This window comes from Chelonoidis abingdonii, chromosome 2 (assembly GCF_003597395.2).
Source record: "Chelonoidis abingdonii isolate Lonesome George chromosome 2, CheloAbing_2.0, whole genome shotgun sequence".
Classification (NCBI taxonomy): domain Eukaryota; kingdom Metazoa; phylum Chordata; order Testudines; family Testudinidae; genus Chelonoidis; species Chelonoidis abingdonii.
In genome coordinates, this window is record NC_133770.1 from 2,710,644 (window position 1) to 2,728,296 (window position 17,653).

Here is a 17,653-nt window from a genome sequence, read left to right on the forward strand (position 1 = left end):
GAAATCCGACACATTTTTAGTACATCCCAATTCTTCACCAGATTCTATTGTTTGTATGTTGTATTCCCTCCCCTACCTTTCATCTGTTTTGTCTTTATACTGTAAGCCTTTGTGGGCAGGGAGTGTGTCTTTTCTGTGTTTGAACATTGCTCAGAGTGATGGGGCCCAACTGGAGCCTTCACATGCTACCAAAATAATAATACATATAGAGATATGATTATCATTAATCATTAATAGCAACGTGTCATCAAAGAAAAACATCGCAGCCCAAGATTTCTGACCGTTACCTTTGTCAGGGGCACTTTTGTCAGAGCATCAAAAGGTTTTTATATAGATAGATATACACAGACCAATATTGTATAGATCTCTTTTGAATCTGATTGTGCGTTTTTCTTTGTTTCTCACGCACACATATCTTCCTGGGTACAATCCTGCATTTACTCACTTAAAATGGTACATATTTGCAAAATCATAGGGTTAGAAGGTACTGCAAGGGTCATCTAGCGTAACCCCTTGCCAAAATGCAGGATTTGTTGTGTCTAAATGGTTAGGTCTGTTGCATGCTGTTAGTATAATCTTTGTGCTGGCTTACTTTATGGCTATTGATGTTGTTCAGTCCTTAAACACAGAGTACTTTGGAGGCAGGCTGAATGTTCTCATACGTTCTGCACAAACCCACTTCCTGTAAAATTCAGACTTGTTTATTTGGCAAATAGTATTTCCTGGTCAGTGGTAGCAGTTCATCCCACTGCATTTACTTAGAACAAAATTTGGATCACTGAGTAGTTCGTTTTCATTTTCACAACAATTTCTTCACCAATTAATATGAAGCTACTGTCAAAAAGAGGAAACCAGAAGACTTCAGACACTTTTGAGTAATACTACCAGCTGGGAGGACTGTGCAGAAGTTGCAAGTATCTGCTTAATCTGAAGAAATATCACAGGTTTGATTTCCAAGCTCAGCTGACACCAAAAAGGTTGTGTGTCTGGGGGGGCTGGGGTGGGCAAGGGGAGGTATTTTAAACTACCTACAAAGCATAAAAAATGAAAATGTGTCTGAGTTAGCAGGAGGAAATGCAGGGAACAAGCCGGTTTCTCTCTGTTTGGTATTTTGGGTGCCTAAAGCTTGTCTGAGATGGGAGAATGTGGGGGGCAGGAGTGAGGGGAGCAAAGTTCTGACAGAGAAGGCTTGAAATACACAGATGATGTAACTTCCTGTTCCCAACTGCTGCAACAATCCTAAGGCAGTCGGTGTCATTTTGGGCAGCCTGGAGGCTACTTTACCCTGTGAGAGAGTCCAGCCCTTCCCCGGGCCTGCGTTTGTCCCAAGTTAGAGGAGGCATAAAGGTGTTGTAAAGCCACCTTCCTCCCTACTCAGTCGCTGTGCTGAGCTCAGCTGGGTGCAGAGATGCCCAGTGCCCTCAAAGCTTCTCTGCAGGTGTTCAACACCTCATAGGATTAAACCTGGTATGTATGTGGAATACCTTGTGGGGGTTGGTTTAACATACTGTATATCGAATCATTGCGAAAGGTGACGAACGTACAATGGAAAAGTGAGATTTTCAATGATTCCACCAAGTCCTGGGAAGAACATGATTTTCTCACTTCATTCAGTACCAGCTAGATCCTATGTTTTTGTCTGCTCACATTTTTACAAAGAATATTTAAAGCATTTTAAGCACTTTCGTTAATTTCAGTGGAATTTAGGCACCAAAGCTGCTTAGGTGCTTTTGAAAATTCCACTAGGTGGCTATTTGTACCGTTAGGCAACAAAATACCTTTAAAAAGCTGGATTTGGGTGCCTAAATCGTCCCTGAACTTCAAAGGAGAAAAGAGATTCCCTTAGAAATTGTTTGGTAGTAATGAACTTTAGGTAAACAATTGTATATGAGATATTGAATTCCAAGAGAAGAACTAGGTGGTTGACAGTGAACATATAAATCAGACTGGACACTGCAGGTTTCTGAGGAACTCATAGTGTGTTTTAAGTTTCCCAGACTCGGCCCTCTTGAGATGCCGGTCACAGACTGTGCAGATGTCCTAAATATGAGCATGTGTGTGCTGCTGGGCTTGGTTCCCTCTCAGAGGGATTGGAACACATCCCAGGGCTCTCCTGGGCTACGTAGACTTTGTTTCCTGTTGGTGGGCCTTTAGAAAAATATCCAGTCTTGAGTTAAAATTTTCCATTGAGAGAGAATTCATCACAACTCTTGGTAAATTATTCCAGTGGTTAATTACCCTTCCTATTGTAAACGTGTGCCTTATTTCTGGACTGAATTTGTCTTGCTTAAACTTCCAGCCATTAGATATTTTTATATCTTTGTCTGCTAGATTAAAGATCCTCTGTTGAATGCTTGTTCCCCACATCAGTACTTATAGACTGTGATCAGGTTGCCCCTTCACTTTCTCTTTTTTAAACTAAGCAAATTGACATTCTTGAGTCTCTCGCTCTAAGGCAGGTTTTCTAATCCTTTAATCATTCTCATGGCTCTTCTCTGAACACTCTCCAATTGTTCAACACCCTTCTTGCAATGTGCACACTACTTTTCAATCCATTTAATATCTACTGTTTTAATTTTGCATCATTCTAGTTTCTTAATCAAAACATTGCGTGGTATCAAGTATGGAAATGTAAGAATACTATATCAACCCTATTATCTTTATCATCCAAACCTGTAATCTCATAAAAAATGATACCAAGTTACTTTAAGAGGATCTATTTTCCATAAATCATGTCAGTTGGTCTTAATATTATTACTCTCTTTTAATTTTTTATTGATCAAGTCCCATATCAGCCACTCTATGCCTTTTCCTGGGATCAACATCAGACTGACAGGTGCATAACTATTTGGGTCATCCCTTTTACCCTTTTTAAAACTGATACAACATTAATTTCTTCCAGTCTTCTGGAAATTCCCAATGTTCTAACACTTACTGAAAATCAATTAGCTCCTCTGCCAGCTCTTTTAAAACTCATGGATGCAAGTTATCAAGATCTGCTGATTTAAAAATGTTTGACTTTAGTAGGTGCTGTTTAACAGCCTCCTGAGATACTGTGGAATGGAAAGAGTCTTATCAAATGATATGAGTACATCATCTATTTTTTTCCTCAGTGCCAGAACAGAAATATTGTTGAAAACTTCTGCCCTTTCAGCACCATTATTGATAATTCTACCATTCACATCTAGTAATGACTAATACCATTGTTAAAGCAGCAAAGAATCCTGTGGCATCTTATAGACTAACATGCTCCAAAACGTCTGTTAGTCTATAAGGTGCCACAGGATTCTTTGCTGCTTTTACAGAGCCAGACTAACACGGCTACCCCTCTGATACTTAATACCATTGTTAGCATTCTTTTTCCCGAATATAATTTATAATTTCCTTGTTATTGACTAACTCTGTTGGCCACAATTTTTTCCTTGTGTCCCTTGGCTTCCCGTATCAATTCGCTACCACTCCTAGTTTCTGATTTAGGCCTTGTCTACACTACAAAGATAAGTCAACTTATGATGGGTCCACTTATAGCCACAGCATTAATTACTGCAGTGGCTGATGTCCACAATACCCTCCTTGGGTCAGTGGTGCGTGTCCTCACCAGGAGCATTTCCACCAACCTAACAGGGATGGTGAGGGGAGCTGAGAGCAGTTAACTCAGAGCATTACATTACAGAGCAAAATAGCCATATTACTTTTTATTATTTTCTATTTGAAACACTTCCAGAAAATATATGAGAAACTGAAACCAAATCCCTACATTTTTTCTCAGTTTCTATATAAATTATTTCAAAAGTGTCTCAAGCTAAGATTCTTCAAACTGACTAGAGAGTTAGACTCATAGCTGGTCAGAAGGGACCATCATGATCATGTAGTCTGACCTCCTGCACATTGCAGGCCACAGAACCTCCCCGACCCACTCCTGTAATAGACACCTAACCTCAGGCTGAGTTACAGAAGTCCTCAAATCATGGTTTAAAGACTACAAGTTACAGAGAATCCACCATTTACACTAGTTTAAACCTGCAAGTGACCCATGCTTCATGCTGCAGAGGAAAGTGTAAACCTCCCAGGGTCTGCCAATCTGACCCAGGAGAAAATTCCTTACCAACCTCAGATACAGCAGTTGGTTAGACCTTGAGCATATGGGCAAGACTTGCCAGGTAGATACCTGGGAAAGAATTCTCTGTAGTAACTCAGAGCTCTCCTCATCTACTGTCCCATCTCTGGCTGCTGGGGATTTTTGCTACTGGCAGTCACTGTTAGGCCACATGCCTTTGTAGGCAGCCCCCTCATACCTTCCCCTCTATAAATGTATCAAGCTCAGTCTTGAAGCCAGTTAGGTTCTTTGCCCCCACTGCTCCCCTTGGGAGGCTGTTCCAGAACTTCACTCCTCTGATGGTCAGAAACCTTCATCTAATTTTGAGTCTAAACTTGTGGGTGGCCAGTTTGTTCTTGTGCCCACATTGACACTTAACCTAAATAACTTCTCTCTTTCCTTGATATTTGTCCCTCTGATATATTTATAAAGAGCAATCATATCCCCCCTCAGCCTTCTTTTGGTTAGGCTGAACACTCCAAGCTCTTTGAGTCTCCTTTCATAAGACAGGTTTTCCTTTCTTCAGATCTTCCTAGTAGCCCTTCTCCGCACCTGTTCCAGTTTGAATTTTGGTGCCTCAATTTTGAGAGCCCTACTTGTGACCCCTAAAACGGGCATGTCTTAAGTTTTGCATCCAAAAATGTACGCACCTAAAGTGACTAGTCACTTTTGAAAATCCTGGCATGTGACTTAGGAGCACAAATCCCATTGACTCTTAAGCCACTTAGATGAGTTTTAAATGCCCCCCCACACTTTTCCATGTGTTTTTCATTGTACAGTAGCTCTGAAATAGAGGTCACCAATCACTGTAACACTTGCACTTCCTCATCTCCTTGTGTTCAGACTTTCTACAGAAGGGACAATTGATTTCATGGGTCTCCGGTGGCCTGGAAGAACCAAAACAAGCTGAGTCAGGGCTTTGATTAACCTCCATGGTCTCCACGCAGAATTTTCACACAATATCTAAATAATTCCATGAAGGCAGGATCCCTGAGCCTCTCAACATCACAAAAATAACTAAATAGAAAAAGGAGAGAGAGAAAAAAATACTCTTCAGGCAACCTTTGATTCTCCCACCAAATCCCTCTCAATTTCTGGTGATCTGTACTGCACAAATGTATATAAGGAGATGCTGTGTGTTTTAGCTCTCTATTTGTACTTGCTACACTTCTAGGTGATTATAAATTTCTAAATGGCGCTGTTTTTCCATTAATATTTCAGAAAAATATGGTGAGAAAACAGCAGGCAGCAGATGAAGAAGCTCCCCCTGGTAAGAAAACAATGTATCGTATTTTGCCCTCTTGTGCCATAGGGTTCATTTCAGATTGTCCTGTGTTCTAGATAAAAGAAGATATACACACACGCTAATAATTATACCAGTAATGGCTCTGGTGGGGATTAGTCCTTCAAACCCCTCACAGGGGTTTTCCTGTGGTTACAAATTCATAACCCCTTTCCCTCAGAACAAGCACACTCGTGAAATGTTTAGTCTTTCCCTTAAACAGCGTTTAACTTTAATATGGGAATGGGTAAATCATAGACAATGGTTCTCCCCTCAGGGAGTAGCTTCAAAAGGTTGAGTCTTTGCATAAACAGAGAAGGTATTTGCATTCACCTCCCCCTAGATACTTCCCAGGAATTCCACTTCATATAGATTGTCCTCAAGACCATTGTTGTCTGGCACATCGTTTGAAGGAGTCCTCTGAAGCTCAGAACACTTCCCTCCTAGAGAAGTTGCATACAATCTCACAATAATAGATCATCTTTGCATTTTTAAAGCAATGGACTCCAAAGCTACTTAAACTTAATTCAGTGAGGTTTGTGCAGGGTAGTGCGGCAAATTCCCATATCTGTCACAACAGAAAACAAAGGGGTTCAGAAAGGATATGGTTCAGGCTATGTCTAGTCATCTCATTTGCAGAGGCGAGCAGGAGCCCATCATACTCCCACTCAGATGCTGCACTTTTAGCTCTGATTCAGCTATTGTTAATTTGCCAGATTCAGGTTTACAGCTCCTTGCCCAGCACCCACCTTCCCTTCCCCTACTGCAGGGCTAGTCCAGGAGCACATGAAGCAGGGTCTGTGTGCTCTTAGCTCCACCCTACTCTCCTCTACATTCTCACTCCAACAACAAACACATAGGACACAGGGAGAATCAAAACCGGAAACATGTATTATGGCTGAGCAAGACTTTTCCTTCAATTCTTCAGTCTGCGGGAGACCAGGGCTCCCATTTCAATGGGAGTTAGGTGACCTGTGGGGACCTTGGCCATAAGATTGTGTCATTCTCTGATACTCCGGTGATGGGGCTTCAAGAGCACCTCAAGTAGACAGTGGCATTATGTAGGGAATAGCAGGAGATGCGGAAGAATTTGCATTGGCAAAGTGAATGCAGCAGACCCTGGAGTAAGTCCCACATCTGTCAGATACCCTCTGTAGCAATGACAATCCATGTCCTCCTCTAAGTTGTCCTGGGACTTGTATTGCAGAGGACATCCCTTGTTCTTCATGCCCAAGAGATGCCTGACAGACACCCCAAGAGAATGTGTCCTCATTGAAATTCTGGCCCACACTGTTTGTATGGGATAGCAGTCAGCTAATCCACTCCCTTAACAGCACCTGTTTGACCCAGCATTACTTGTTGAGGCTGAAGGTCCAGAAATCTGGACATTTTATACTAGTGATGGAATTCTCTCATTTGTACACTTGAGGAATATGTATCATGCCATGTGAATGTTTTGTCTTTCTTTAATTAACACCTATATTCTTATCACTCCTATTCTCTCCTCTTACCATGGGATCAGTTGCTCTACTACAGAGATAGGCATGTTGTCAAAATAAGAGTTTTCATTTACATAATTTAATTATAAATAATTTAAATAATATAACTAGGGATTTAGGTACCTTTAAATCCTAGTGGAACAAGCATAAGAAGGAACTGAAGTTAAACACTTACCATTTAAAAGGCATTATTGCCTGTCAATCAGATGGGGTCTCACTCAACCTGGAACCTCCCATGGCCACTCATGGTATGTTTATGTGTTGAGCCCAGGACAGATACCCACACAAATTGATTGAGCTAGTGCTCTACATATATGTTGTAGTCACAGTGACTTGAGTGGTGTGACTGGCTAGCGGCCCCCGGGTAAGTACCTAAGATGCGAGGTATGTAGGTATGGGTGGCTAGCCCTTTCTGCTACTATGGCTACACACTACTTTTAGTATGCTAATGCTATCGGAACTAGTGCAGGTGTGTCTCATAGATTCATAGACTCTAGGACTGGAAGGGACCTCGAGAGGTCATCAAGTCCAGTCCCCTGCCCTCATGGCAGGACCAAATACTGGATTTAATTTAACCTTGAGGTTAAATGTACCCCTCCAGCTCGAAGTGTAGACATATCCTAAAAGGGGAGGAGCAAGAAAGCCCAGACACCTCAGTGAAAGGGAAGATGTGCTGTGTCTGGCAAGCCAAGGAACGTGCCATGCTAACTCTATTCGTGGTACTTACTCCACAGGGGCCTCCTAAAGCAGGAACTCTCAAGATCCTGTGCCCCGATTCCCAAAGTTACATAGGTGCCTGAGTCTCAGTTTTAAGGCCCACTGAGATACACAAATCCTCTTAGGTGCCTACGTGTCTGCATCTGGCCATTCACATGCTGCCTCACCCTAGGCATGTGACTGCCTGAGCCCAGCGCAATCCACAAACTGGGACAAGACAGGCAGAGGAGCACGTTCCTACCTTCTTGCTGCAAGGCCCAGTGCAGGATACACACTCGAAGATGGCTGCTAGATCAGGTCCCATTCAGAATCCAGAGGGAGGAGACAGGGCCTTCTACCGATTAGCCCTGTGGTTAGAACATTCACCCCGGCAGCTGGAGACCCATGTTCACATTCCGTCCTTCTGCTTAACAGAGATTGGACTTGTACAGGGGTCTCCCACAGGTCTGAGTAGCATGTGTTAACCCAGGAGTAGGCAACCTATGGCACATGTGCTGAAGGTGACACGTGAGCTGATTTTCAGTGGCACTCACACTGCCCAGGTCCTGGCCACCGGTCCAGGGGGCTCTGCATTTTAATTTAATTTAAATGAAGCTTCCTAAACATTTAAAAAACCTTATTTACTTTACATACCACTATAGTTTAGTTATATATTATAGATTTATAGAAAGAGCCCTTCTAAAAATGTTAAAATGTATGACTGGCCCGTGAAACCTTAAATCAGAGTGAATAAATTAAGACTTGGCACAGCACTTCTGAAAGGTTGCTGACCCTGCATTAACCACTAAAGCACAGGATAGTCTGGTAAGCATTCCCTCGGCCCCTCTTGCTGAAGTTGTTCCACTGTGTATAGATACATAGTCACTGGGCCAGAGAGAAGGAGAATGATTCTGTAGTCCCATGGTTAGGAAACCCACTAGGCGACGGGAGACCCAGGATCCATTGCCCCTGCACCAATGATAGGGTGACCAGATGTCCCAATTTTATAGGAACAATCCCAATTTTTGTTTTTTTTATATAGGCTCCTATTACCCCCACCCCATCCCAATTTTTCACACTTACTGTCTGGTCACCCTATGTAGGGAAGAGGTGGGGCTGGGGGAAGCTTGCCTGATGGTGGGTGCAGAGCACTGACTAATTTTTCCCCACGGGTGCTCCAGTCCTGGAACACCCATGGAGTCGGTGCCTATGATCAAATGGGCACAAATGGTGAAGGAGTTGCATTCCATGTCAAAAATGGCATTACTTATTTCTGAGTCACTAATAACTTGGAATAAAGTGATCTTGAATGCTTATAGATCAATGTCCTAAGAGATAAACCACAAGATGAGGTGTTAATTGGTGTCTGCTACAGATCACCAAATTACAGTAGGGAAAGGTGTGTGATCATGAAGGATTTCAATTTGAGTGACAAATGCTGGAGGTCTCATGCTGCCAATATTGAAACATCCATTATAGATGACAATTTCCTACCTCAAAAAGTGTTGCAGCCAACATAGGGGAGTTCTATGTTAGACCTCATCTTGACAGATAAAGAGGAACTGATCACAGAAATAAAACATAATGGTAGCTTAGGTACAACTGATCATGACTTGACCACATTTATAAAATGAAAACAGAATAAAGTCTAGAGCAATGATAGACAGATATATACACATACACACACACATTGTTCTTTAAAAAGGCAATTTCACAAAGCCAGAAAATTAATTACATGCAACTCAATCAGGAGGAAGAATTCAGAAAGAAATGATAATTTGAAATTGTTTAAGAACACTTTATTAGATACCGAAAATGCCATAATCCCACAATGGAGGAAAAAGGCTGTATTGATTTAAAAACTGACCTAGTTTAGAGGGTATGTGAATATCTATCTATCTATCCATACACACACACACACACATTGTGACAAAGTCAGGCTGGGCAGCTGCAAGAGGGTATTTTTGTATGTGTGAAAAACTGATCTTTATTTTCCAGAAATATACAAACTTATTCTCTCATTTCTCCATCTTCTCCTCCTTCTTCTACTCCTCTGATGTACAGAACTTTATTACATCTTCTGAAAACTTCACCAAGGTGTCCTGACAATGCACCATCTATGTATTCTTCTGTGTTTGCAAGCTGCATGTTCATGTAGCCATCGACAGACACCAGCTAGCCCTTGTACTCCATCCCCCACTTCAGCTTCACCATCACCAGCTTCCTGAATCCAATGAAGGGCTGCCTGAGACCATTTTAAATCCCCTCCCCTATTGAGAGGAGAAGAGAGCGAGGAAGACAAGCTGTTACTACCTTAATGGCAGCAGGGAAGTGAGCATCTCCAGGAGGAGAGGCTGTGCTTCTTCCCATAGGGGAAACAGACAAGCCTGAATGCCTGTTCAGGGAAAGTCTGCCCAGTGCGGCAGATAGGTGTTGATTTACCCCAAGCCCATCTCACCAAAGGGAGAAGTGCTGAAGCTGGTGAGACAAAGAAGGTGCCTTGCCACAACACACACACATTAAGAAGAAAAGGAGACTGAAAATGGCATTGGTCCATTACTAGATGGTAACGGTAGAATTCTCAGTAAGAATGCAGAAAAGGCAGAAGTGTTCAACAATATTTCTGTTCTAGATTTGGGGAAAAATAGATGATATAGTCATATAACATGACAAGACTTTTTGCCATTTCCCTTTTATCTCGAGAGGATATTACACAGTGGCTAATAAAGTCAAACATGTTTAAATCAGTAGGTCCAGATAACTCGGATCAAAGAGTTTTAAAAAAGGTGGCTGAGGAGCTTGCTGGACTGTTAATATGGATTTTTGGCAGTCTGAGAACACTGAGGAAGATCCAAAAGACAGGAAGAAAGCTATGATTGTGTCAATATTATAAAAGGATAAACAGGATGACCTGTGTAATTATAGGCCTGTCAGTCTGACGTTGATCCTGGGCAAGATAATAGAGTGGCTGATATGGGAATTGGTTAGTAAAGAATTAAAGGAGGGTTTTATAATTAATGCCGATTGACATGAGTTCATGGAAAAAGAGATCCTGCCAAACTAACTTGCTGTCTTTTTTTGATGAGATTGCAGGTTTGGTTGAGAAGGGTAATAATGTTGATGTAATAGACACACTTCTGTAAGGCATTTGACTTGGTGCCACATGACATTTTGATTTTAAATCCTGAAAGATATAAATTAGCCTGGCAGACATCAATTGGATTAAAAGCTGTCTAACTGGTAGGTCTCAAAATGTAACTGTAAATGGGGAAGAATCGTTGAATGGATGTGTGTTTAGCAGGGTTTCACAGGGATCCATACTTGATCCTGTGCTATTTAATATTTTTATTAAGAACCTTGAGGAAAACATAAACATTTGCAGATGACACAATCATTGGGGGAGTGGTTACTAATGAAGAGCACAGGTCACTGATACGAAGCAATCTAGTTTGTGGGGCAAGCTGGGCAGAAGAAAACATGTGTTTTATTATGGCTAAATGTAAATGTGTACATCTAGGAACAAAGAATGGGGGCCACACTTACAGGATGGAGGATTCTATCCTGGGAAGCAGTGACTCTGGAAAAGATTTGGGAATTGCGGTGGCAAATCAGCTGAACATGAGCTCTCGCTGTGATGCTGTGGCCCAAAGGGCTGTTTGGCTGCATAAACAGTGGAATCTCAAGTAAAAGTAAAGAGGTTATTTTACCTCTGAATTTGGCACTGGCATGGCCACTGCTAGAATACGATGTCCAGTTCCAGTGTCTGCAACTCAAGAAGGATGGTGATAAATTGGAGAAAGTTCAGAGAAGAGCCAGGAGAATGATTAAAGGATTAGAAAACCTGCCTTATAGTGATAAATGCAAGGAACGTTTTTCTAAAATATCTGCGCTAGGAAATGTTTTGCAGATGCTCTAGGGCCTGTGTTATTCAGAGGTTCAGATTCGAGGACCACAGTATGTCACCTTGAGCTATGAAGCTACAGTGACTACAGACTCCCTGCAAACTTCTGACTTGCAACAGAGCCCCATTGCTACTGCATATGAACATTTCACTCTCTCTAGAGCATCAGTTTGAGTCAATCCATATTGAGGTCTAAACTTTAGCAGCACTAACTGTTTCAGTATTTCTTCCCCAAAGGAGACCTGGGTAGGTGCACTCGCTAAGATCAATCCTGAATGGGTTATAGCCATTTAGGGAGGATCAGTGTCACAGTCAGAGCCCCAGCTGCAGGCAAAACAATTCTTAGAAGAATCAAAAAGTGTTGATGTCACTGTGATGGTGCTGCCCATGGGAGCCAGCCGAGGTCACTCAATCAGGATGAACTGCAAACAAAACAAGGCAGACAAATCCCAAATGCTGGTGGTTATTCCACTACTTAGATTTACCAAGCCAGCACAAAAGAGCTTCTATAGTACCTCACTGGTTACTTAGAAGTTTAAACCACGCAGTTCCCTTAAAGTGCCCAGCCTCAGGCCTCCGTCCAGACGCACCTGTCAAACATATGATGATGATTTCTGAAAATCTTATCTCATCACATAAAAGAAAAGGTTCTTCCAATCCCAAAGGATCAGCCACGTACCCAGGTCCAATTATAACTTAGATTTTACCCAAAATACATGCTATAGACAATTCTTATTAACTAAGCTAAAATTTATTAGAAAAGAGAGAGAGTGTTGGTTAAAAGATCAATCTACAGACAAACTTGAATTCCACTCTTGAGGTTCAGATACATAGTAGAGGTGAGCTAATAGTTGCCAAAAGTCCTTTTAGAAATAGTCCATAGGTTATAGTCCAATGTCCGTATTCACGGTGGCTCCAGTGAATGACTGGGGATCTCAATCCTTGTGGCTTAAGGTTTCCCCCTCTTGAAACCCAAAGCAGATCTGAGATGAAGAAAGATCGTGTCCCAGGCTTCTTATACATTTCCAGCAGCCTTTCAACCTGAGAAAAAAATAGGCTTAACTCCTTCTCCCAAAAATCCTGGCCATTAGCACAGAGTAATTTATCCATTTAACAGTTCAGATACAGGTGACCACAACCTTCAAAGAGACACATAGACAATAATAACTATTTCACTCAAGTATCATCTTAAATGCTAATATTCCTTTTTTGATCTTTGAATTAAAACTATAGCAATAGACAAGACTTGTTTGCTTACATCCCAAGACCTGAGCAAACACCTTCCCTTCTACCTCTAACAATGCAGACTTGCATTTCAAAGCTCGATTCATTTACCTATTTTGCTAACCAGTTCTTAAGGTTCACCCAGGGGTCAGGTCAGTGGGTGAGGTGAGTTAATTAACTCTTTCTGGCCCTGTCACCTTTCAATGAGATATTATATTATACTCATAACGTCACAGTCACATGATATTTTTAGGGAGCCTTTCTCTAAGGAACTCCTGGCTCAAATTACCCCAAGTGTAGATCACTGATCCTGCCCTAGATCCCCCGTGAGGCACAGCAAATGCTGAGACAATCTAAGTGGGTTTTAGAGGATTTAGAAAAGTCATCCTTTGAACAATAAGTGATTCTCAGCCTTAACTATAGCAGCGCTGCCACTCCATTACAGGTATCAGAGGGGTGGCCGTGTTAGTCTGGATCTGTAAAAGCAGCAGAGAATCCTGTGGCACCTTATAGACTAACAGACGTTTTGGAGCGTGAGCTTTCCTGGGTGAATACCCACTTCGTCAGACGTCTGCGTCTGATGAAGTGGGTATTCACCCACGAAAGCTCACGCGCCAAAGCGTCTGTTAGTCTATAAGGTGCCACAGGATTCTCTGCTGCTTTTACTCCATTACAGGGGTGGTGGTACTGAGACACAGGGAAGGGTGGTGGTTTAACTCAGGCCACACAGCAAAGCAGCGTTAGGCAAGATTGCACCCAAGAAATCAGTGTCTTTGTTGTAATGTCAAAACATCAGTCTCCCCCCTCCCCACTGCTGAACTTTATCACCTCTGAAGTGACATTACCATTTTTGTTCTGAACAGATTCGTATTACCACCGCCAATACGGGGAATCAGAACTGAGAATCATCCTTGTAGGTAAAACAGGAGCTGGGAAAAGTGCAACAGGAAACACCATCCTTGATGAGAGAGTGTTTGCATCCAAACTGGGAGGACAGACAGTAACTACGATTTGTAAAGCTGGCAGTAGGATCTGGAATAGGAAGACGATTCGAGTGGTTGATACTCCTGCAATTTTTAATCCAAAGATCTGCTGTACAGACACTTACCAAGAGATCAGTCGCTGTATCGCACTCTCTGTCCCAGGCCCCCACGTTCTGCTGCTGGTGACCCAGCTGGGCCGTTACACTGCAGAAGACAAGGAAGCAGTGAAGCGAATACAGGAGATTTTTGGAGTTGAAGCCATGAGGTACATGATTGTCCTGTTCACCCGTAAAGAAGATTTAGGGGATGGTTCACTGAGTGACTATGTGAAATACTCAGATAACAGAGATCTCCAGATGCTGATTCAAAAGTGTGGCAACAGATACTGTGCTTTCAATAACAAAGCAACTGGAGCAGAACAGAAAGAGCAGGTTAATAAGCTGATAGAAGTAGCTGAGAGAATGGTGCGGGAGAACGGAAACTCATATTATACCAGTGAATTATATTTCAAGGCAGAGGTGATGCTCAGTGATGATAATGGAAACTTTGAAGAAAAATGCAGAAACTTTGGAGAAAAAGTGAAACAGCACATAGCAAACCAAAGAGATGCAGCAGAAGCTGAGCAGCGTTGGGTATTAAACAGAATTAGGAAAGCATGTTGTATAATTAAAGTTTATCTGTGGAGACCTGTGGTATTTGTGATATATGCTATATGTAGGATAGGATGTGCTATATGTAGGAGAGGATGGAGGTGCATTCTTTCATTGTATAATTACTGGTTTGGTTAATGACGGTAACTCAGTTTCCTATCTGTTTTTCTCTTGGAGTTGAAATGTAGTTTATTAATAATCATGGACAGAATTTCTCTTCATTCTAATTCTACAGCTTCCTATGTTCTATAGTTCAGCTTCTTACCACTAGTACAGCAAAGACAAACATGCAAATTATGATTAGATGAAGTCATTTAGATTTGTTTTACATTAACTTCTCACAAGAGATTCCAATAAGGATTTATATGGATGTGTCAAATCTGTACTTTTTTTGTGTAAAAAACATGGCAGCATTTCCATTAAAATCTCATTGTATCAAATTTTGGTCATTTCAAACAACACCTAATTTATAGCGATGAAGAGTCAGCAGGCCCAGTGTCCATTTAAACTCTCCCCTCACACCAGACTCTCTTCCCAAACAGAGCCACCCCCTACAACTGCTTCTGTCTTTTAGCATATGAACATTGCAGGGTGTGCAGAAGGTCAGCAGTGTCAGACTGTTTCGGACCAGTGTGCAGAGGGCAACATTCCAAAGGTAAGAGCCCCTCACAGAAAATGCTCTGCTGTCATGGGGATGGGAGTATTTCTTCACTGACACCAGGAATCAAACCCTTCTAATTTGTCTGATGTGCCAGCAAGTGTTTCAGCATGGCTTTGATTTGACTGCAAGTGGGCCCCTAATCTATGCAAAACCATATGTAGTATATTCATAGTCATGCATATACTCAGGGGATTAAAGGATAAACACTAGCAGACTGGTTCTGAAGGAGGGGAAACTATCTCATCACCCTGCAATATGTCTGGGAAAGTAGAAGGGTGGATGAGGCAAAGCAAGAGTGCCAACAGCAGCACAAGCATTCCCAGAGTTCTCCATAGGAAGCCCAACATTGTTATGATCGAGAAGACCCCTGCTTTGTGCATGTAAGAAATAACGCTCTACACACATCAAAGTCCTGTTACTGCACAGTCACTTTAAAAGATGCTGATCCAGAAGCTGATGGCTGCTACCCTACACAGTCACAGGTACTGAATCAATTTTAAAAATATGCAAACTGACTGGGCCAGAATTTTGCTGACTAGTGAAGGATGCAGTATAACTTGCTGTCAGGAGCTTCACTATAACATGCCAATTCAGGGGGAAACTTCAATAAGGCCTCCTATGTTGCTCATTTCATTGATGACCCATGGCCATAGGCTGGGCATGAGTGGGTGGGTAAGAGAATGAGGTAAAAGTGTGGGAAGGAAGGAACATGGTTGGCAGCATGGCTACTGGGGAGACAAGGGAATGGTATTGTTGGGGGAAGGACACATTGCCACCTGGGGTGTCAGGAGACTTTAGGTCAAGTATTCTGAGTCTCTTTTATTGGAGAGGTGGATGGATCACAGAGATGTTAACTTGTGACTTGTTGGTGGCTGCATGTGCAAAAGAGATTGAGGTTCATGTGAGGGTTTGGAGGAAGTACCATGAAGCACTGTGGGATGTTGTCAACAAGTTCATGTTTCTCCTTTGAGAATGCTGCGGAACACCAGTTAACTACTGAGTTCAGTCCAAAACTCCCAAAAAGATCACAACAAAAACTTGAATCTGCTCATGAACATACATCATTTCACAAAATCATAAAATTGAAGGACTCAGGAAGTCTTTTAGACATTCAAGACATGACTAAATGTTATGTAGATCATCCCTGACATGTTTGTCTAAGCTGCTCTTAAAAATCTTCAATAATAGAGATTCCTCAACCCAAGCAATTTATTCCATTGCTTAACTACTGTGAAGTTTTTTCTAATGTCCAACGTAAACCTCCCTTGCTGCAATTTAAGCCCATTGTTTGTTGCTCTATCCTCAGAGGTTAAGGATAATCTGAGTTGCCTTGTCTCCCTCCTTCTTGTAACAACCTTTTATGTAATTGAAAATTGTTATTATGCCCCTCCCCCAGTGTTCTCTTTTCCTGACTAAACAAACCACTTTTTTTCAATCTTACCTCATAGGTCATGTTTTCTATACCTTGAATCATGTTTGCTCTTCTCTGGACTTTCTCCAATTTGTCCACACATTTCTTATGTCCTTATTGAATTTCATCCTGTTTCCTTCAAACCATTTCTCCAGTTTGTCAAGATCATTTTGAATTTTAACCCTATCCTGGAAAGCACTTACAGCATCCCCCGACTTGGTATCATCCACAAATTTTATAGGCATATTATCTATGTCTTTATCTGAATCATTGATGATGATATTGAACAGAACCGGACCCAGAACTGATCCCTGCAGCACCCCATTCAATAGGCCCTTCCAGTTTGACTGTAAACCACTGATAACTACTCTGTGGGAATGGTTTTCCAACCAGTTATGTACCCACCTTATATTTCCCTAGCTTGTTTATGACATGGTCATACAAGACAGTATCAAGAGCCTTACTGCATCAAGATATACTGCTTCCCCCCATCCACAAGGCTTGTTACCCTGTCAAAGAAACTATTAGGTTGGTTTGATGTGATTTGTTCTTGACAAATCCATGCTGACTGTCTTTATTGTCTTCTAGGTGTTTGCAAATTGATTGCTTAATTTTTTGATCCATTATTTTTCCTTGTACTGTAGTTAAGGTGACTGGTCTGTAATTCCCTGGGTTGTCCTTATTTCCCTTTTTATAGATCGGTACAATATTTGGATGCTTTGGGCCTATTGCTCACATTAATATCCCAACTCAGTTTAAAACCAAAGTTCACCCGAACCCAATGTGGGCCTATATCCCTTCAAACTGGCATTACTTTAACCTGGTGGGATGAGTCTTAGGTTTTGAAAGTTTAAATCACTATTTATAACCTGTTTAGGCAGGACAGTGAACAAAAGAACTGGGGATGGGAGAACACTCTATGTTAAAGACACCATAACCTCTTTTAGAAATTTTGGTAACTCAGACCCATAGGACCTTGAATGCATATGGATCAATGTGCTAACTAACAAAACCCAGGAGGGGTACTGGAGATAGTCTGCTTTAGACCACTAATCAAACCAGAGAACAGGATGAGCTACTCCTTCAGCACCTGTCTGTAACATGTGGAAATATGGGAAGGGCTGTTACAAACAGGACAGTGATCAATTGCTCTCCATGGTCACTGAAGGTAGAACAAGGAATGGGACTCCTGTGCAGCAAGGGAGATTTAGATTAGATATGAGGAACACGTTCTAACCCTTAGTAGTTCA

The 17,653-nt window shown here is 41.8% G+C and overlaps 1 protein-coding gene across 1 annotated transcript; it reads left to right on the forward strand.

Moving 5' to 3' along the window:
• Nucleotides 1-7,254: 7,254 nt before the first annotated feature.
• Nucleotides 7,255-17,235, forward strand: LOC116822109 (GTPase IMAP family member 3-like). The gene is made up of 4 exons (XM_075063371.1): nt 7,255-7,261; nt 13,562-14,313; nt 14,906-14,986; nt 17,101-17,235. The coding sequence occupies exons 1-4, from the start codon at nt 7,255-7,257 to the stop codon at nt 17,233-17,235; spliced, it is 975 nt and encodes a 324-aa protein (XP_074919472.1).
• Nucleotides 17,236-17,653: the final 418 nt, after the last annotated feature.